The sequence below is a fragment of the Babylonia areolata genome, chromosome 8, assembly GCF_041734735.1.
Source record: "Babylonia areolata isolate BAREFJ2019XMU chromosome 8, ASM4173473v1, whole genome shotgun sequence".
Classification (NCBI taxonomy): Eukaryota; Metazoa; Mollusca; class Gastropoda; order Neogastropoda; family Buccinidae; genus Babylonia; species Babylonia areolata.
In genome coordinates, this window is record NC_134883.1 from 7214834 (window position 1) to 7237728 (window position 22895).

The 22895-nt window shown below is 44.4% G+C and overlaps 1 protein-coding gene across 1 annotated transcript; it reads right to left on the bottom strand.

Annotated features, from left to right (window-relative positions):
• Window positions 1-529: 529 nt before the first annotated feature.
• LOC143284498 (nuclear receptor ROR-alpha-like) lies at window positions 530-8637 on the bottom strand. Its single transcript, XM_076591190.1, has 6 exons — window positions 8501-8637; window positions 4793-5545; window positions 4165-4273; window positions 3678-3819; window positions 3023-3246; window positions 530-2634 (listed from the first exon to the last, which is right to left on the bottom strand). The coding sequence occupies exons 2-6, from the start codon at window positions 5384-5386 to the stop codon at window positions 2471-2473; spliced, it is 1233 nt and encodes a 410-aa protein (XP_076447305.1). The 5' UTR covers window positions 5387-5545; window positions 8501-8637; the 3' UTR covers window positions 530-2470.
• Between the last annotated feature and the right edge of the window lie 14258 nt (window positions 8638-22895).

Sequence of the window (22895 nt, forward strand, 5' to 3'; positions counted from 1 at the left end):
TGTTCTATCGCATAAAGTGTTGCGTTTTTACGTTTTCCTGTGCTTTCATATGCTTACCCCCCAAAACCTTTATACTGTATGGCTTGCCACTGTAAAGCGCTTTGAGCTTGCTTCTGTGTGTAATGTAGCGCTGATTAGATAGATATTATCTGTTCATATTTTCAACATTATTGTTATTGTGCTTTTTCAAGGTTATTAAAGTCGTGGGAGAAACAATTTCTTAATGCGAACATTTGCGTATTTTTTTTGCACAGGTGTGTGCGAATGCACGTATGCTTTTATCTGTGTGTGTGTGTGTGTGCGTGGCAGTGTGCGTGTGTGTGGCGTGGGTGGGTGGCTTTCAGAAGGAGCGAGAGAAAATGCGCCGATTGTGCGTGCACGTGTGCGCTCATGCCAACATAGTAATAATATGTCTACCGAGTTAGAAAAGACACACACAACATACACACGCAACGATATCTTGCATTCACACACACACACACACACAATGGGGGGAGGGGGAAGGTGGAGAGAAAAAAAGAAGACAAAGTTAGCAGTGCACCGATCTTTATTCCACGAGTCATTTTTCGCTTTGAGATTTCCATTCCCAGTCCACGACACAAATCCAGCACAAAATAGCTTGGCATGAAACTTACTTTCTCACATGTTTCACTTTCACAATCTTCACTGATACGAAACACTGGCAGTAAGTTACCAGCGCGTTTTGCGCAGACCTGATTTTGTGCGTACGCATACCTCTATATCAAATAAAGACTCCAACTCGGGTCACTAATCTAATGGGTTAGTGAGTGTTCAGCTAAGAAATCCGAAAACATAAGTTTGTCTTAAATATAAACCACTTTCATGCAGTAATTTAACATATGACATGTGTACTTCGTTCTGCACCAGCATTTGCATTCTTTCAGTGTGTCTGTGTTCACTGTATGTGTGGCGCGCGCGTGCGTGTGCGCGTGTATGTGTGAAATGATACTGAATTATTAGTAACCCCCCCCCATCCCCCCAAAAAAAACCAAACAAACAAACAAAAACATAACAAAAAAAACAAACCCATCATCTGAGAACTGAACAGTCATCATTGTATATTTCATGAACATGATCTTTTGCTACAAAACCGTACTAAAGACGGCATTTACATCACATTCAAGTTGATCCGTTTGCATCCATACTTTTGTGCTAAAAAAATCGGCCAACAAACACCAAAGAATACAAATGACGACGAATTAATTTTAAATTGTGATAAGGGAAAATGGTCGGTTTCTAAAATGAAAATGAAAAAAGACTGTTTGCATCCAGATGTTATGTACATAGGAATAATGATGATAATGGAGTCTATTGGTCTGGAACATATTGATCAAAATCAGTGGAACACTAGAATGCATGTTTTCCAAACATATTGTTTCCTTTATTTACAGAGTTCATTTGAAAAGGAAATTTTACTGGAAATATTAAATTGCGAAAAAATTATGTTAATTTTTTTAATCAAAAAAAAAAAAAAAAAAAAAAAATGCAAATGGGGGGCAGGGTAGTTCTTGAACATTGGACCAACAGGGTTCAAAATATGAAATTCAAAAATTTTTGTTTCTCTTCTCATTTCAAAGTCTAATGCAAAGTAGAAAAATTCAGGTTTACTGATCTTAGACCAATTAGAAGTCCTCAGTTTGACATGAAGTGAATGAGACAAAATTCTGGTCATTTTTTTTCTGAAAATTGGTCCACAGTACTCTAATCAGTAAAAAATGCAAGTACATGAAGAATCGACAAGAAATAGAGCAAAGACACAACCACATCATCGTTTACATATTCATGGAGGGGAAAAAGTGTTTTTGCATGTTGATACACATGACAAATACGAGTATTTACCATTATTGCACTGTTTGCCAAGGCAGAATATGTCGTTTTACGCCGACATCAACTGCCAGACCAAGACATCACCGCAAATCATTTCAGTCATTTAACAAGACGTCTATACATAATGATCGAAAGAAAGAAAACTGAAGTCCGTCGGCTCGTATCTTACGAACTGAAGCGGTCACATTTTCTAAGTACAGCGATAAAGACTTACAAATGCTCATATCAAGTTTTCAGATCTTTCTCTGAGTACAGCGCTAAAGACTGATTGGGTATAACTGAATCCTGGCTTGCAAATTCGATTTCTGAAATATCAGCTTGGTAAACAGAGAGAAAGGTGGTGGCATCTTGTGAATTTAAAAGTTTCATACATCATTAAAACACTGTGTACAAGAATACAAGTTATCAAATTGATTTTTTTTTTCAGCCATTAAAATACTGCGAAAATTTCAAAGTTCAGCATATGTAATCACTTCTGGCTGACACTGATTTCAATGTGAAAGAAAGTCACTCGTTTCTCGTCTCTCCTTTAGATGATGCTGCGTATTGCTTAATGACAGTTTCGTTTTGCGTCAGGGAGAGATGCCTTATGAAGTTCGTCTGGTGAAAAAACAAAAACAACTTATTGCTCTTGTGTATACAATTCTTTGTGAAGCGGATGGAACTGCTTGTCGAAGGCGTCTGGAGACTGCATTTTCATAGCCCCCAAAGCCTTACTGTGCTCTTCGCTCATACGACGAAACATGGGCACCAGGCCGAGGACTTTGGTGAACTTGGTGTCTGGGTCTGCAACAGCACAACAGGCATACCATGTATCAGTTTTGGGTTTGGAGTTGATCGTCATTTCCACTATGTCGCAAATTTGTGTCGGGAAAATATACTGGTTTGTGCGATTGTATTAATGAGCTTGAAGCTGCACTATTATGTTATGATGGTACTCAACAGTTCAGGTTCTACTGGCCTAATATTTGAAAAAGATAAGAACAACTGCGTTTCTTCTCTTTTATTTTTGAACGCAGCGACAATATTTATTCATTCAGGTCGAGTGAAAGAATTAGTTTCCTCTTTTGTATCTGTATGATAGCATATATTCATTTATGACCGCATCATTTTATAAAATGAGGGAAAGACTGGCATGCAACGTTGTTGATGCAAGCAGGGACAGTCACCTCACCCGAGTGATTCTGCTTCATGAGGTTGAAGAGGGAACGCAGGTACAGCAGCTGGATAGTGCCAATGAGCTTGGCCTCCTTCAGACCGGGGCGACTGGGGCTGAAGGCCATCACCGCCGTGAAGACGCCGATCTCGTCGTCCTTCAGTCCGATGGGGTTGAACTGAGCACCCACCCTAAAAAAGCCATCCAGGAAGTTGCCCATTGGCATCTCCCGAACGACATGCCTGCAACATTAAGACAGTATCTTCAGGTGAACGTCTAACTGACCTCACTAACACAAACGTGTCATCACTTTATTATGTCCTTAACCCCCCCCCCCCTCCCCAACACCCCTCCCCCCCAAAAAAAAAACCCATCAAAAACAACAAAAACCAAAAAATAAAAAATACGGGGCAAATAAACAGATGTTGAAATACAACGCGTGTCAATGGCGACTGAGTTGTGAGGACTACTTGGGGACTGATGCATGTACCCAAGTTGTCTTATTTATTTAATTGACCTGTTTCTTTCTCAGTCCACTGTCACACGGTTACTGTGAACTGACAAGTTACTCATCATTTGTCAGTGTACAAGTATGTAAAAGTCGTCGCAGAAAATCAGTTAAGAACTACCATGTTCGTTTGGAAAGACGTTTGACTGAGTGGTTCAGACTCACCTAGGGCACACCATCTTGTGGGAAGGGTCCAGCATGGTCTCTTTCTCGTGGTCAATCAGCATGGAGAACCGGGTCATCATGACCTCGAAGGTCCCTTGCTTGATCAGCAGCATCTGGTCCTCCAGACACAGCTCGTTGAATCCTGTGACACCGGCAGTGGAAAGTTACTGTGACTGCTCATGTGCGGCCGTCATTTCTGTTTTACATCAATTTACCATGAGAATGAAAAGACACGCACACGCACACGCACACACATATGCATTTATAGTGTGAACATAGATTTGTGGATTCCCGTTACTGTTTTCACCGAGAGCCACGTTTAATCACTCGCACACTCACTGATGATCTTTGATCTTTGTTTTTTTTTCTGTACCAAAATGTGAAGACCCGTTTTAAACTAACCGATGCGTTAATGACAAAGCACGCTCCATTGCTTTCTGGGAGGTGGGCACGGGCTGCGGGGACTGTGGGAAGAACTGTTTCTTACCAGGCAACAGCTTGAAGAACTGGATGGTCTTGCCGACCTCTGGCATGATCTGCTCTGTCATCTTCTCCCACATGGCGCTGGAGCTCAGAGACATCTTGCTCATGTCAGGCTGCACACACACACACAGAGTGCGAAGAGACTTGTAGGATCTTCTTGTTTAATCAAAATGTCTGCAGCCTTCATAAACAAAGTTGGTCGACAAACACAATCTGACAGGTGTGGATCATAACACTGACTTAAAAAAAGGAAAAAGAAAGAAAAAAGAGCTAACGGAAAACATTTGTCAAAGTTAAACACTTTATCACTTTCATCTTCATTCTTTTCCAATTTTCTATATTACTTTTGGAATGTATATTTATGTATGGATTTCCCCTGCTTTACCGCCCTCTTCCTCCCTTCAACTATATATCTGTACGCGCGCGCGCACACACACACACACACACACACACCACCTTCACAGGTACACATCCTGCTCACAACCACCGACCGACATAACAGACAATAGGGTGTCAGCTGCAACACATTACAGTGTCCCCCCCAACTCCGCCCCCCACCTCTCCCCCCAAAAAAGGAAGAAAAAAATCAGAAAAGGACAAGCATATACGCAGTCAGCTTTCACGTGACTCACCAGCCCGCCCGCTTCCTTGACGGCCGTGAAGCGTGTCCGGGCGTCCTGCACCACGTGCTGCATGTTGATGCACGTGGCCTTGTGAGCCTCCACCGTGGCCTCCGACACCTGCTGCACCAGTAGCTGCTGGGTCTCCGGCGAGGCGCCGCGAACCTCCGCCAGCATCGCCGCCACCTCCGACGTGTTGGCGTTTGTGTCCGGTTCCTCCCCGGTCGTGGAGCTGGCTGTGGTGGACGTCGAGGTGGAGGTGGAGATGGTGGTGGTGCCGGCGCGGTTAGCGTTGATGGTGTTCTGGTTGGTCTCGGTGGTGGTGTTGCCGTTCTCGGTCTGCACGTTGTCGGTGCGGCTCTCTTGGATCAGGACGTTGGCGTTGGCGTTGTCCGTCGTGGTTCCTGTCGACGAGGAGGTGGTGGAAGGGGCGGCCAGGGTGGAGGGCGGGGCGAAGAGACTTGCCCCCGTCCCCACACCCACGTAGCCCGGGTCGGCAGCCACGGACTGGGAGAGTTGCCCTTTGAAGTCGCTGACAAACGACCGCATCATGTCGGACTTGTAAGCGTCGTTGCTGGCCTGGACGATCTTCTGCAGCTCCGTCATCTTGGTAGAAGGGCGTAGAAACAGTAGGGAAAGGCTTGACGGAAGACTTCAACAGAACGAGGAGAAAGCAGCAGAGGGAAGGAGAGTGCTACGTGAACCGGAAGGTCTGTGTAGCGGACGACGAGGCGAGATGGACAGTTGAAGAGGAAAGTGGAGAAACTGAATGGACAACAGAAAAAAAAGAGGATCATTTCCGTTTGTTCTTTTTTCCTTCTTTAAGCTGGAACAACTGATTTCAATATTCGAATGCAACATTTTAGATACGACTCGCAATGAAAACAGCCGCCCCGCCCCCTCTTCAACTGCTTCATGCAGAAGTGACCAATATTTGAGACCTGAAGTCATAACAGGATCTAGACTTTTCTTTATTGGATAACAAACAAGCTTGCGTATCTGAAATTATAAACTGTTGTCGCCAACAATTCTTGTCTGTGTTGAAGGTGCGTTATACTTTCTGATCTAGCGTACAGAAAATTGGACCTTTATTAGGCATCCGCGTGTTGCAACGCATTACAAACAGGGAGGTATTGCCTGTAAGCGGGTTAATTTGTCATGTTTGTTGTCGCACTTTTTGCCACATTCATTTTACCATGTTTAGAGTCGAACACAAAGGAAGAAACGAGCAGGTGGGGGAGGGGTTGGGGAAGGGGGGCGGAGGAGGGGGGAGGGTGAATGCGGACGAGCCGTCGGTAAAATGGGGGATTCTGATTCATTGAGAGACCTGTTCACATGACCTTATGCCCGATCAGCAATAAACCCCAGCTGGACAAAGAGGCTGAATCACGATTTGTGTGGGTGGAATATCATTATACACGTGATCGAAGCCGGCGGACTTTGTCAGATCTATTCCACGCACGAAATAACACTGAAAGAGCTGGCGGAGAAATCAATACAATATATATCATATCATATGAAAACGCCTGTGCTTGTCCGCGAAGATGAAAGATTCACAATGGTTCAAATGACCGTGATTTTTGGGGTGGGTGGGCGGGTTCAACTGACCCTGACCTTTTTTCTCTCTCCTCCCACTCAAGTCTAATGTTATGGATGTATAGTTTGATGTTAAAAATATACTTTAGCGCTCCGGTGTTAGAAAGATCATTGATGTAGATTTTTTGTTTGTTCTTTGCTTTATTTTGACTGAGTTTTTTTCGCAGGGGATCTGAAAGGAGAAATGCATTAGAGACGGACGGGGATAGCGTTTTTATTCAGCTGCACGGGTCAAAAGCAGTCTGGTTCTTTCAGTCCTGTCTGATCCTTCATAATATAATGGCAAAGCAGGGGGGCACCGGATTGGCGACCCCAACACTTCAGTGAACAGAGTTGCCCTGCTGGCACCTGTACACAGGTCAGTCACACCTTCAGTTTCTCTGTAGACTCTCTCCCCCCCCCCCCCCCCTCCCTCTCTCGCTCACTGTCTTTCTGTCGCGGTCCCAACCAGCAAGTGCGTACATGTTACCTAGGGTCGTGAAATAGATGCCTGTCAGCGAGAGAGGGCTGTCAGTCCGTCCTCTCTCCTCCTTCCGTCCTCCCCCGCCCTATCATCTGTCTCTGCCCCCTCACACCCTCTCTCTCTCCGTCTGGGTCCCTCATCAAAACAGATGCATTTGTCAGAAAGAGGTGTTCAGTGACGAAAGGACATTTTACGTGAAAACGACCATTATCAGTCGCGGACTGATTTGTCCACCCCGGCGTTGATCTAGGTTTTGATCGCAGTAACCTGCCGTGAAACGAACGACCAAACCGCCGGGTGCTAGTTTTCACTGAGTCACAACTGACCGCTAAGCCGAAGATAGCAGTGGTGTGACGGACTGGCACTGGCCTTGTCACAGGTCATCAATCACTTCACGTGAAGCCGTTTATGTAATATTGGTCAAGACAGCACCCTGTTTGTCCTCGGCCGCATGGGAGGCGGCTTAGTGGGGAGGGGTCCAGGACCATTGAACGCATTGACCCTGTAAATAATGGAGACGACTGGATGGCAGATGGCTTGGTTTCTGGCGTTACGGCTATCTTTAGACCGTTTTATTTGTTTGTTTTATTAGACTGTTTTATTTGTTAGTTTACCTGTCTCATGATCGCCTTCTCTAGAGCATTCTGTCTGATTTGGGTTGGTATCAACAGTTGTTCAGTCATTAACACACCAGTATCCTAGTTTTACTAAGAGAGTAAATTATGTTGAATACACGTTCCGCCTTTCCCCCTACTCCATCCCTACCCCCATCCACACACACATACAGACATAAGCAGAGACAGAGAGAGAGAGAGAGAGAGAGAGAGAGAGAGAGAGAGAGAGAACTACACACACACTGACACATGACAGGCAGGCATCACCAACCTAACAGCGGAGAGAGGGGGGAGGGGGGGGGGGCAGGGAGGGAGGGGGGAGACGAGAGTGTAAACATTCCTACAACAAGTTCCTTCCTTCCTTCCTTTGAATGACCACAATCAAATGTTGATTATTCTGTCACTGATTGTTATCGAAACCACACTGAAGCAAGACGAACTCAAAAAGGTGATATAGAACAGACAAAACGTCCTGTAGATAAGCCCCAAATACCGCTGAATCATAAAACATTGCAATACAAAATTAAGATTCACTTTCATACGACACGAGACTGACAGGCGCAAAGTGTAGGATAAGCGGACTTTTCAACCGTGAAAAGATTACGATCTGAACCCATGAATACCCTGTGGAGCACGTCGCAAATTATTTACAGTACTGTCAGTGATGCTGACTGTCTCTGTTACTCTCCATAATTATTGCCTGTCAGCTTTACAGTCCCAAGACCATAGTACAAAGACCAATAAAAATTCTGACTTCGATTATTTTTGCGTTTACTCACTATTTCTGCCTGCAGTACATCAAATGACAATCAGTCTCCTGTTTCACTGGTTGTACTCCCGGCCAACAAGTTGACGGAAGCGACAAACTGCCTATATAATCTTTGGAACTGTGCGTTTGAGAAATGAAACTGATAGCAACACTGTTTCTTTCCAAGAGCAACAAGGACGACCATCAATCACTAACATGTGAACATTGCTCAGTGTTTCCAGCTCGGTAATAAGAAACAGACACGGACGGAGAGAGAGAGAGAGAGATGTCAAACTCACCACAGGAGTGTCGGCTGCGAGTTGGCAGTGGAATCAAGCCATTGCCTCACGCGCTTTTAAAAGCAACCGTCGCCGAGTCCATTCCGCGGCGCGGGGGTAGACAGGAGTCTGTAGGAACACGCCCCTTTGAGAAAACGAAACAAGAGGGAATCGCTGTGGCTGCGGGGCTGGCCATTGTACACTGGACAACACATTATACGGTCATCGTGATATCCAGCTCAACACTGGCGTGGTTTAGGGACACGGTAGTCAACTGTCCGGGTGTCAAGCTAACGGTCAGTCATGCGTGAAAGTCGGAGATCAAGAAGCTTGCATCCCCTCAGCTTCACAGTCACGGTGTTCCAAGACTGTGGGGAGGAGGGGGAGACATTGATTATGCATATATTAACACCATTTCTTTGCCGGTGAAGACCCTGAGATTTTTCCTTGGATTCTATTGGTCTGCGTCTGCAAGTCACGTTCCCATCGGATGCGCAGTGCAGTTCCGCGGCCTCCTGACCCCACCCCTACCCCCTCCTTCCCTTTCCACCAGCCCCGCCCCTCTCTCAGAGGTTCCAGTATCTGGTCAGTTTGTCGGTGAGGAGCTTATCTTTCGCACCACAACACCGGCTGGGATTAATCACATCCCCTGCAAAGCACTCCGGCTTTCCATGTACTTTCCATATTCCCATTCCTGAAGGTCAACAGTCGTAAAAGAGAGCCCACAAAGATTCCCCAAGACACACAGATGGCTAAGAAAAATAAGTAAATATAAAGTAAAGGAGTGAAAAAAGGGGGGGCGGAGGGGGGTTGGGGGGGGGGGGGATCCACCTTGGCATGCGTTCATAGCGCCCGAAGAAAACTCGCGCACGTGCTCACCGGTACAGAAGCACGTGGCACCTTCGCGCTCAGCTGATGTTGCTCGAACCGGTGGTGGGGGAAGGAATGCGGGGAAGAGGGGTCGGGGGATGGAGGTGAAGTAAACACCCAGAGGGGTCAGGTTGTGATGAATGTTATCAAGCATATTATTTTCAGCCGCAGAAAAATCTTTCAATCCATTTTCCCGATTCTTGGCAGGGGGTGGGTTGTCGGGGGTGGGAGTGGTGGTGGTTGTTTGGGGTGTGGGGGGTGCAAGTGAGGAGTTTAGCGGTGTTTTTTATTTTTATTTTATTTTTGGTGTGTGTGTGGGAGGGTGGGGGTGGGATTTGGGGGTATGGAGGTGGAGAGGAGAGAAGGAACGGAGTGGATGGGCAAGGTTGAAGACGAAAGGCACGTCTCAAGATCGAGGTCGTGATTTAGGATATGCAGAAAAAACAGCAGAGAGGTTCCCTTCAAGTTGTCAGAGGGGTGGGGGTGGGTTGGGAAAAAGTCAGAATTCGGTCACAGGAATCGGGAAAACTCTGCCATTCCTATCACTCAGCCTGGCATCAGCCTTCATGCTGCCAAGGTAAAACTATACCTACCTTCAGGAAAATAATGTCAGTCATCGTGACTTCAGTATTCCTCTGAAAATGAAAAAGCCATGACAGATATAGGATACAAAAAACAAGAGGAAAAAACTGTGAACCCACATGGTAGAGGGGAAGTTGTGTACTTCGACTCGTGGAGTCTTCAAAGCACCTGAAGATAGCAACAGTCACAAGTGCAGTTTTCTGGCTGTTGAATAAAATTCACTTGTCTTGAGAACAGTTCACTGCTGGTTGGAAAAGGTGGATGGGTGAAGGAACCCAGGCAGTCAAACCTTTTTTTTTTTATACCATGATAGATATAATATTTATTGATTCAAGCTAGTGCCGTTTTTTCCCCTACTTCCAGTGCGCAGTAGTTCCGTAGAAAGGGCACCACGTTTCAAGTCTCAGGTCATCGTTTTCATCTCAGATATGGTAAGTTCTGCCTACCTTGGCTTTTGATTGCAACAATCCCCGAAGACTGATTAAATGATCTCATGACATGGGTGTCGATCAACTTCGGTCACTGGTCTGGTTGCACGCAAACCTTTCGTTGATCAATTTAAAATTTTGTCTTGCTCGGGAGCAAACGCCGGAGTTCCTTCACCAGAAAGTCAAAGTAGTTTGCGCGAGACGATAATTTAATAGATAGTATGGTTTTGCAAATTTTTGTACACCAGGTCATAATTCATGTTAGTGTAAAAGTATTGATTTTCATATGTTTATTATTATTTTAAAAACAACAACAACAACAGACAAAGAAAGAACTAATCTTAATGCTGTACACTCGTATCCGCAGTATCTGTACTTGATACAACACGTCTCTTATACCCCCCTCTCAGTCTCCGTCTCTCGGTCTATCTCATCTGTCTCTGTCTCTCTGACTCTGTCACTGGCTCTCTCTCTTTTTTCTGTCCGTCTCAGTCTCTTTCTCTGTCTGTTTCTCCCAATCTCTCTGTCGCTGTCTGTCTGTCTCTATCTCAGTCTGTCTCTCTCTGTCTCTGTCTGTCTCTCTCATAGCTGGTTTTTCTCATTCAAGTGTATATATATGTACTGGATTGTAAAGCGCTTAGAGCTTGCTTATGCTTGTATTATAGCGCTATATAAAAATGAAATATTATTATTTCAGTCAGAATGTTTTGTTCAGTAACCGTGAGTTGTCACAGATAAGTAGCACAGAATAAATTGTGCTAAATATCGGCTAAGGACATTTGACTTTAATGCAAAGATTTTTAGTCAGAAGCATACACAGAATCTCCATCCACGCCCCTTGGGTGTATCCGATGTTGATGATGAAAAATGGCAATTAGCGTAGTTAAAAAAAAAAAAAAAATGTTTTGCACTGCTTATAGAAAACTAGAGTGTGTTGCATTGCACTTGCGGTGATATAAGAATTCACCATGTCAACAGACACATGCAGGTCTTTACAGTAAATCGTCACAAAGCCCCCCCCCCCCCCCTCCCTCTTCACCCTCCTCTCCCTCTCTTGTCAACAGACCCTTGCAATGTCTAGATTGTGACAGCAAAATTAATGCCAGAAAGTATCTTTTTATCTGACTGTCTCTCTGTCTGTCTGACTGTCTGTCTCTGTCTGTCTGTCTGCCTGTCTCTCTTTCTCTCCCTCTCTGTCTTGTGTCCATTGTGTAAAGAATCGATAAAAGACAAAGTTCATTTGGTCTTGAAATGTCCCGTTTTGTGTGATGTTCGTGATTTAATTATCCCAGAGAAATACTGCTGAATATAAATTGCTGACGGCATCTACGGATGCAGGAATTGTACGTTATTCGGCATTGTATTTATATAAAACTTTTCACTTAAGAGATATAGTTGTATTATGATGAATATCATAGTTCTGGTGACATTGCAAATTTAATGTTGTTATCGCCCCTTGTTCATATGGGCAGATGGCGCTAATGGTTAAAGCATCTTAATCTGAATCTATCTGCATCTGAATGTAACTCTCACTCTGTCTGTCTGTCTCTCTTCTCGCTATGTAAGTATCCAATTGATATTATAAAGAAACTTTCGGTGCCAGTATGTACTTCAGGTGCATACTCATCTTGGTATTCATCCATTAGGATTAAAAAATATGTATATATTTATTTTTTTAATTAATTTTTTTGAAGTGGGTGAGGGTGTGTATGTGTGCAAGGGGGTAGGGTTAACCACAATTTTTTAAATCCATGTATTCTGTCACATACATTGTTTGGTAGCAACGAACAAAATCCATATGAACAAGTTTATAAGAATGATGATTATGTTTTTTTCTCGATGTGGTTGGTTGTCATAATCTTTTGATAAGCAGCTTGAACCTTGTGACAAAACTTTCCCTCAAACAACCCCAAAACAATTTAAAAGATCAGCTTGAAGAAAAGCCGCCATCGCCAACAGGAAAAGATACATTGTGTGGTAATCAATGAGATGACACGAAATACCAAGAAACACCCAACTGGAGTTAAAGCAGTGCACAAAATGGAAATGCGACCGAAAAGTTGAGCAGTCATAAAAAGATACTGTACTCACGTAGCTGGCAAATTCCTTTAAAAAATGTATGAAGAATTTTGATCAGATGCAGTGACAATTGATATAAATAAAAAATCTTTACATGGGTTTGACAGAGATGTAAATCGAATTACACCTCAAAGCACGCATTTACAGCCAACTGAATATGTAATCTGTCAGTCTTAGAGCTGCGTGGTTCCAGTAGTCTTCCCATCTGAGCCCATATCACACTGAGATCTGTTGGAAGCTGGCCATAATTGCCGAAAAATCCAACCTCCAACTACTACTACTACTACTACAATGACGACAACGAAGACGACGGCGATGATGTTAATGATTTCTTCTTGTTAGTAGCATTTGTTGTTGTTATAGTTGGTGTAGTAATGATGTTGTTATTATGATGATAACAGTAATACAAATAGTGCAGAAGAACGCAGAAGCAGCAGCACCAGAAGCATGAATAACAGCAGTAGCAGTTGTATCGTGGGCAGCTGTGCATGACAAGTAGTAAGAATAAAATAGTTTCGAACGATGTGAAGTTGTTTACTACGACGACGGAACAAATATAGAGATGGGTGGATTATTCCTTGCTTTTCCCGCCAGTGCCCCAGATAGATATATCAGCGAAACAGGACGCCCCATTCTTCTTTGTGCCTACACACTTATTACTCCACATACACACACACACACACACAGAGGCGCGCACACGCACATGCACTCACAGACGCCTCGGCCCCACACGCAAACACACCGCGTAGAATGAATAAACCAGTGCGCAGAAAGTTGACAGTTTGCGCATCCTCTGATTCGCCGCCTCAAGCCATGACGTCACTGTATCCTGCTCGTGACGATTACAAGCGGGTCGACCGTTTCCTCCGGACGTTTTGAACGGAATATCACAGCAGGCAAAGTAGGTATTTGAAGGTGTACACCCCAAGTAACGTGAAGCCTGTTTTAATTGCTAAAATTTGAAAGGCTGGGTTTGGCAAGACGCATCCGGGTATGGCCGGGTATACTACAACTGACCAATAAATGTCATACTGTAAAATGCCGGGCAGTATGAGTCCCAACACAAACCGGTCAAACCCAGAAGTTAAGCAAACAACAGCAGGGTCCACAGTCCATGGTCTGTTGACCAAAGAATCACAAAGGCAAGTTCTGGTACACTGTTCGGAGACCGCCCCCCCCCCCCCCCCCCCCGAAGATGGGAGAGTTTACACAGATGCTTAGCTGACAAGTCTACAGTCACGAGGTCTGGGTAACAATGCCTTCTCCATGAGAATAGCTAACAAGTCTTGGTTTACGCTAGATACCAGTTATTCAATATTTCTCCCCAACCCACTTAGAGTGGAGGACAGGATAGCGTAAAATATCTAACATAGTTCAAGAATTGGCTCCATTATTCAATCCTCTGTAAAGGTGAGGTCCATTCGGTGCACTCGACAAAATTAGATTTTATTGTCGTTTGTTGTGAAGTATATCTGTACCAATATCTATCTGTCTGCAGACGTGTTTTGCTTTGATAGGCATTAACATTGCAGTGGTGATTTTCGTCTTACAGGCTGTTTTGTACTTTCTTCTGAACTCATCGAAAGTAAGTTCACAGCAGCATCTCATTGCAAGATGCAGGTGCCAGTGCCATGGTTCTCTGACTTTTTGATTGGTTAGATTTAGGTTTAACGTCGACACTGATCCTCCTTGGGTTTATACAGATGCGTGTGTGCAAGGGAAAAGTGAAGGAAATTGGGGTGTAGTATTCTGTAACAATTGTAGTTGTAGTAATAGTAGCACGTAGAAGCAGCAGTTGCAGAAGGGGTCTAGATCACAAACAAAGGATTCAGCTTTAAATGAAGTTTTAATATGAATTATAAAAAAAAATGTGTGTGTTGTTGGGTGGAATTTTCCTTGCCTCTCCTCCGTGCCAGTGACCCACATAGATATTGTGTTTGAGAAACAGGACGCTCCATTCAGATTCGTCCCCCCTACCCCCACACCTCCCCCTCCCACTGACTTACATAACACAGCTGTTCACCTCTTCTCCTCACACACACACCACACACACAAACACACACACACACACACACACACACAAGGCACGCACGCACGTACACACAGACTCGAAAATAAACCAGTGCACATAATTTTCGCAGTTGACTTGAGTGCATCCAGTGATACACCGAGTCAACACATGACGTCACGGTTTCTCTCTCTTCCTCGAGACTCCACCACACTTCATGTAAGACGACAGTGCGGGGGCGGTTTTTATCGTTGTTGTTGTTGTTTTGTGACGGGCGTTTTGAACAAGTGATGTTTGTTGACCACAAGTCAACGCCCGCGATGGATCACGTAAATAACGAAGTTTGTAAACGGCAAGTTGCGAAATTCTACTGAAGAAAGAAACTTCCATATGACCGCTTTTGTGCGTTTTCAAAACAACGTGATATTCTAACAGCGTGTGTGTGGGTGAAAGCATCCAGGGGCAGTCTTATTGCGCAACAACAAGAGCAGTAGAGGTAAACAAGTGTTGACTGTAAATGTTGACTTTGCAAAGATGCATCTTAAAATAAAAAGTGAAGCGAAAACGACCATAAACGAACATAAAAGATCTTTTCAGTAACGACACATTTATATAATTGGGTGCCTGATTCAATAGGCTACTGTGTGAAGACGTCCCTAACTTTTTGTTTTGTGTGTGTGTGTGTGTGTGTGTGTGTGGTATCTTCGGTTTTTGCTCCTGGGTGGAACTCGAAAGTTATACATCTGTAACCAGTTGTATCATTCTGTTTGTCTATGTGTCTGTATGGAACCAGTTGTATCACTCTGTTTGCCTGTCTGTCTGTGTCTCTCCTCTCCTCTCTTTGTGCCAGTTTCTTGCCTGTGTATCACACACACACACACACACACACACGCACGCACGCACGCCTACCAATGTGCGCACAGTTGGCTTGCGTCCGATGAGTCGCTCAACACATCACTAGTATCTGAGATGTTAGTGTGTGCACCCATCCGACGAATCCTCTTTGATGGTAAGGGCCATTAGATTGCCTATGCACCACATGACTCAGAGTTTCGTCTTCTGAAAGAGGCTGGGCAGAGATGTCCCGGCAATGGCAGTGTGACCAGTCTGCCCCATGGAGCGTGGCAGAGAGACACCTTTCACAATTTATACAGTTGTGTTATCAGTCTTCAAAGTAGCGGAGTTTACTGAAAAAAGGGCGAAAGGTCTAGGCAAATATTGACTATGTAGTATGTATAGATGTCTCGCCCTCGCCCCCCCCCCCCCCCCCTCAGCCCCCCTTACACACACACACACACACACACACACACACACACACACAGGCCCTGGGTGTTGGGGCAAGAGAGGTTCAGGAGAGGCATAGAATATGAAATACTTCAGCAAAACTGGTGGTCCACACGGTTCTCCATACGAGAGGTCTGTGTGTTGTGGAAGAAATGTTGTCCGTTTCGTGTCTTGAGTGAGTGTCGTCTTTTTGTCACGGTACAACAAATCTTTACTTATGTCTGTCTCCAAATATATAGTATATATATATATATATATATATATATATATATCTGTCTCATTCACACACACACACACACACACACACACACACACACACACACACACACACACACAAAAGCGCGTGCGCACGCATGCACGCACTCACATCTGCACGCGCAGCATCATGCATACTTTTGTAAAGTGAAAGGTTTTATTTTTGATATAGGGCATTGGTGAGCAACAGATCTATCTTGTGTTAATTTGTTTTTACTTCTCAGCGGATTTCCATCTCTTAGGCTGTTTTGCACAGTTTTCTTCACAACTGGTCGAGTTCACGAGCAGAGGATTGCAAGAGACACGTTTCACAACTATGGCTGCCTGATCAGTTTGTCAGTCAGTAAGTCATCAGTCTGTCCGTTCGTCTGTCTGACCTATCGGTCAGTCGGTCACTCCGAGGTTCGCTCGCGCGATCGTTCAGTCAGTACCTTGTGTTTTGATTTCATGTCCATATGTGATTAATTACATGCGCGCGCGCGAGCGTATGTGTGTGAGTGTATGTGAGCGCGCGTGCGTGTGCGTGTGGGTGCGTGCGTGTGTGATGTGCACGTGCGCATATTCATGTCTGCCGTGAACCTTGATCCGTGATTCTGTGTGTAGATAAAGCTTGGTTGGCAACAAGTTCACAGATTCATACCAGATGTATCTACAGATCTTATTTCCTTTAGATCACCTACAAATTTACTGATATTGTTGAATATCATAGGCGGATGGAAGAAAATCCCCCTTCATTCACACATGACATGAAAGGTTTCCACTTCTTCTTCTGCGTTCGTGGGCTGCAACTCCACGTTCACTCGTATATACGCGAGTGGGCTTTTACGTGTATGACCGTTTTTATCCCGCCATGTAGGCAGCCATACTCCGTTTTCGGGGATGTGCATGCTGGGTATGTTCTTGTTTCCATAACCCACCGAACGCTGACATGGATTACAGGATCTTTAACGTGCGTATTTGATCTTCTGCTTGCGTATACACACGAAGGGGGTTCAGGCACTGGCAGGTCTGCACATATGTTGACCTGGGAGATCGGAAAAATCTCCACCCTTTACCCACCAAGCGCCGTCACTGTGATTCGAACCCAGGACCCTCAGATTGAAAGTCCAACGCTTAAACCATTCGGCTATTGCGCCCGTCGAAAGGTTTCCACTGAAAAACAGCAGATGACACTCTCTTTCAAAAGTAGTAATTTAAACAGTTATAAGCCTTAGGGTCTGCTTGTTTTTGTTTTTTGTTTTTTTAAAATCTAAAGATACAAACTGCTGGAGAGAGAGAGAGAGAGAGAGAGAGAGAGAGAGAGAGAGAGAAAGGTACACAACCAAGCAGCAATGTAGTTCAGATCAGCATCTTCTTCTTCAGTTGACCTACATAGATATTTCACAAAAAGCAGAACTCAGCTACTTGGTTCCAAAGTCTAACTCTGCCACCAGGCTGCAAATCAAGTTAGTATTTTCCCACTCCTGCCCTCCTGCCACGGTTTTTTTGGGGGGTATGTGGACCACTGAGTTACGTGTGTGCGTGTGTGTGTGTGTGTGTGTGTGTGTGTGTGTGTGTGTGTGTGTGTGTGTGCGTGCGTGCGTACGTGCGTGCGTGCGTGTGTGTGCATGCGTACGGGAGTGAGTGAGTATGTGTGTGAGTAAACGACCGGGTTGTTGAGAAAAAGAAGCACAGGCACACAGCCAAATGAACATATATTATGAAAATGACTTTGTAATGCTGTTATAAAAGGTAATGATAGTTATGTTAACTTTACATATGATTACAGACTAATCAGATGGATACACTGAGTACTCTGATCACTGGTGTACGGCTGCATTGCATTGTATTGTATTGTATTTCTCTTTGTCACAACAGATTTCTCTGTGTGAAATTCGGGCTGCTCTCCCCAGGGAGAGCGCGTCGCTACACTACAGCGCCACCCATTTTTTTGTATTTTTTTCATGCGTGCAATTTTATTTGTTTTTCCTATCGAAGTGGATTTGTCTACAGAATTTTGCCAGGAACAACCCTTTTGTTGCCGTGAGTTCTTTTACGTGCGCTAAGTGCATGCTGCACACGGGACCTGGGTTTATCGTCTCATCCGAATGACTAGCGTCCAGACTATCACTCAAGGTCTAGTGGAAGGGGAGAAAATATCGGCGGCTGAGCCGTTATTCAAACCAGCGCGCTCAGTCTCTCTCGCTTCTTCTCGTATTCCACTTGATTAAAGTTTTGCTAGAATCATATCAATCTGGAGAAAAAGCCCACTCCTCTGGGTGCTAAATTAGTTCACCTTAGATTCTTTTCTCAGTCTTGAAAGAAAAACCCACCCGACTTGATCACAGTAGTCCCCCACATCCCCCACTCCCGCTCCCACTCCCCACACCTTGTTTCATCCCGTGCAGGGATTTTCAAACGATCGGTGGTTAAGCCACAATAACGATCACTGATTGTTACCAGTTTCGCAGAAACACACAAGCCCTTACACTGCCTGTTACAGACACTGATTCTACAGGTAAATAAATACACGGTTAAGCCGATTGATTCAGTCTAATTTTCAACTGAGAAGCCTAACCCCCTCTCCACTGATCATTGATGAATCTGTTGAACGACAGCTCCCTCCATAGGGGGAAAACAGGTAGCAGGCAAACAAACATTTAGTTTGATTTTTTTGAATGTTTTTTTCTTGTTTGTTTGCTTTGGGTTTTTTTTTCTTTTTGGCACTGTAAGAAAGGAAAATCAGATAAGTCCTCTGTCGCTCTCTTTTTCTTTCTCTGTTTGTCCGTTTCTCTCTTTATTCACACACACACACACACACACACACACACACACACACACACACACACACACACACACACACACACACACACGCGCGCGCGTGCGCGCGCGCGCACACACACACACAGGAAAGAAGGGAAAAAGAGTGAATGAGGGAAGGAAGGAAGAGAAAAACTAAAAAAGAAACACACACACACACACACACACAGATAGTGGTGTGGAAATTTATTTATATCAGTGTAGCAGAAGAAGAGATTAAAACAAAAACAGAGTAATAAACGAAGCAAAAATAAACGGAGAAAGAAAAAAATATGGCAACAAGGATTCGTTTTTTTGAATTGCAAAAATCGAGATGACACTAGAGAGCAGAAAAAAAAAAAATACTCGTGTACCGGACAAAACAGGTGTAGACTGCACGGTGTGCTTTCCTGATGTGGCTCAAAAACGTGTATGTTTGCTTGTGAATAAGAATAATAGTCGATAAAGAAGAGGAGCCGTTGAATATTCGAGTTCAGGCAGCAGAGGGTATACTGAGGCACAATTTTTTGTCTGGAGTGTATGTTTGCAGTTCACTTTAAGAGGTGTTTTTTGTTTTTTTGTTTTTTTTTAGTTACTTTTTCTTTCTATCCTCCTTCCTAAATGTCTTTTTCCGTTCATTGTTCTGTTTTATTTAATGAGTTTCTATTTTCTTTCTTTCAGTCCATATCCACGTGTTTTGTGTGTGTGTGTGTGTGTGTGTGTGTGTGTGTGTGTGTGTGTGCGCCCGCGCGCGTTCATGTGATTGTGTGTTCATTTTCTTTATAATTTAGACTGGAGTCGCTTCCCTTTTTTACTGTAGGTTTTTATGCATGCGATGAGAACATTATGTGCATAAGATTTCGAATTCTCCCCTCACACGAAGGAAACAAAAACAAAAACAATAAAAAGGCAAAACAATGGAACACACACACACACACACACACACAGAGGTCTCCACAGGTCCGGTGGAGAGAGAAGGCATGTGCGTGATTCGAACCCCGACTTGTCAAAGTTCGTTTTCTTCTCCTGCGCGTTTTGATAAGGCTACCACTCTTCTGTGAAGAAAAATGTTCAGCTTTTCACTCTGAGTCAGTTTTCCGGAGAAAATAAACCTGTAACTACGAGCGCGCGCATGTGACTGAGCCGCGTAACACCCTGAGAGACGTTAATTGCGTTAATCGTTACAGCAGCTGACGCAGCTTTGCTAGTTAATTAAACATGCGAATGCTGTACACATGTACACTGAGGCCGGCTATAACTTGAACTGCAGTCACAGTCGAACATGAGCCTGCGCCACGCTCGCGTGTACCACATACGCATACACACACACACACACACACACAGCCACATGCACACACACACACTCTCTCTTCGCACGCACGCACGCACGCACACACACACACACACACACACACACACACACACACACACAAACAAACACACACAGGTCGTGGTGGTATGTATAGATAATTTATTCAAGTATCAGCCTTTGCCCCTCAAAAAGGGCTGGAAAACAGTGATGATAACTTAACAAAAACAACCATATGTGATCAATACACAAACTTAGTTCGGCCTTACAGATATGAAAGAGACAGACAGAGAGTGTGGGGGTGGCGGGGGAGGAACACGGATACGGACACTGATCTAAAAACACTGTGCATTTCTCGTCCTGGAGAGATGCAAACACACACTGATAACAAATTAACAAACAACTTAAAAGACGCGGTCATGTCATCTTATCAATAAACTTTGTTAATATTTTAAAACGAAACAGTTGAGAGAGAGAGAGAGAGAGAGAGAGAGAGAGAGAGAGAGAGAGAGAGAGAGAGAGAGTAATAAACTGGAGAAAGTATTCGGGCAATGCTCTTAAGGTGTTCAAGTCATCGGGGTCTAGCCTGTGTAATGACCAGCCCTCTCACTTCCCCACATGCTCAGATAGGAATCAACAGAACGAGTTACACAACCGTAACGCTGACCACCGTAAAAGCCAGAAGGAGTAGAGAGGGGACAGTCATTTACTGTAACGACCGCCGCAGAGTCCGAACTGTTCCGGAAAGAGAAGAGAACGAGAGGCAGATGGCTGATGAGGTCTAGGAGGCCGAAAGATTGCGATCTTGTTCTAGCTTGACAGGACGTTGAGATTGAACGGGATTGTGAGTGAGAGGGTGTGGTGGCTGGAGGGGGAAGGGGGGGGGGAGGAGAGGAGCCGAGAGGGCTGAGGAGAGGGTGTGGTGGCTGGGGGGGCGAGAGGGCTGAGGGGGGTAGTTGGGAATGGTGGGGGATGGGGTGGGGGTATAATGGTTCTTCTGACCACAGTGACTGCTCGCTGGTAAACAATTATTTAGTCCTTATGCCACTCATGTTTCATACGCTCAACTGTCTTTGTCTTTCTGTCTTGTCCGTCTACTGGTAGGGGTATTGTGCAAACAATCACAGGCAAGTTCGGCAACAGATAAAGAATTTAACTCATTTTTAACCCAACAGATGCTGTTCATTCATGGCTTCCCATCACCTTGCGCAGGTGTTGAAAAAAAAGAAGGTATATAGAGGAACATTGTCCACGCATAAACTTCCCTCGTGAAAAACATTTTCAGGGGAAATTTTGGGCAAGGGTCGGGCATGGAAGGGGGAGAGAGAATGGTGAAGGGGGTGCTAGGGGAGGGATGGGAGAGGAGAAGCTGAGGCATAGTCTGCAGGGAGGTAGGAGGAGATGGGGGGATTGGGGGGGGGGGTACTTTGCGCTGCTTACCAGGAGAATAATAACCTACCAGTAGGTCTACGTGAACAGAAGCTGCCTAACCCGAACTGACAAGAACTGAGGTCTACACCTGTTACTTATATCATTGATTTCCCCATGGGGACGCCGCCACCAGGCCCCCGCCACCAGCTCAGCGAAGTTATGAATGGACGAGCCACATAGTCTGAAGTCGGTCAACCATTGACCGCAGTCTTTATTTATAGACGTACTCAGTGAGTCCGAGTTGTTGTTGACCACTTTTGCTGGCTCTCTCTGTGGCCTGGCGGAAGTAAACAAAGTCAGTGTTACGTAGCAGAGATTGCTGTCACGAACTGATGCCCAGATGACCTCCGGTCAGTTTGGTTGGTCAGTTTTCAGGCTCTCGGCCACCGCGGCAGACTTCAGTACTGATCCGGCGGATTGACTGAGCTGATATGTGTGTGTGTGTGTGTGTGTGTGTGTGTGTGTGTGTGTGTGTGTGTGTTGTTATTGTTCAGTTTGGCTTGCAGCCTACATAAACACATGGGGCTCTGCCAGGACTGAAAATACGCCAACATTCCACCAAAACAAATCAACGTCGAAAACACAATTATCATACTGAAAATAAGAAAAGAACAAAGTGAAAGAAAAAAGAAATTTGAGCGCAAGTGCAGCCAGGAACAAGAGAGAATTATATGCTGTAGGCTATTCCGTCTTATTTCCATTTCTCATCATCAAATGATAAAACAACAACAACAACAACGAAAAACAAAACAAAACAAAGAACACATAAGGTTGAGCAGAACTACATGATTATACAAAATGTTAAAGTTTGGACGTCAGAGAGTGTGGATGAACTGAGAGGATGTTTTGATTGTACTGATTGGAGTGTGTTGACTGACCCATGTGAGAATGTTCATGAAGCAGCTGATGTTGTTACATCTTATATCAGTTTCTGTGAAGACGTGATAATTCCGACAAAAATAATTAAACTTTTCCCCAACAACAAACCATGGATCTCAAAGTCTCTCAAAACAATTTTAAACGAGAAAAAGGTAGCGTTTCAGTCAGGGAACAAGAAGGATAGGAAACTGATACAAAAGAAGCTTGGAGGTGAATTACGAAGGGGACAGAGGGAATTCAAATCAAAAGTAGAGCAATAGTTTCAGACAGGGAAAATGGCAGATGCATGGGATGGGTTAAAAGTTATCACTGGAGAAACGAAAAGGAAAACAGTAGCTTGTGAAATGAAAAAGGATGAACAGATTGATTTTTCAAATAAACTGAATGATTTCTACTGTCGCTTTGAAAGGAATGATCTGGGAAGGGAACTGGATAGTGTTATCTCACAGTTGCAGGAAAAGATCAAAGATAGGAACACAGGTGAAGACTTTGAGATCGATGCAAAAGTTGTTG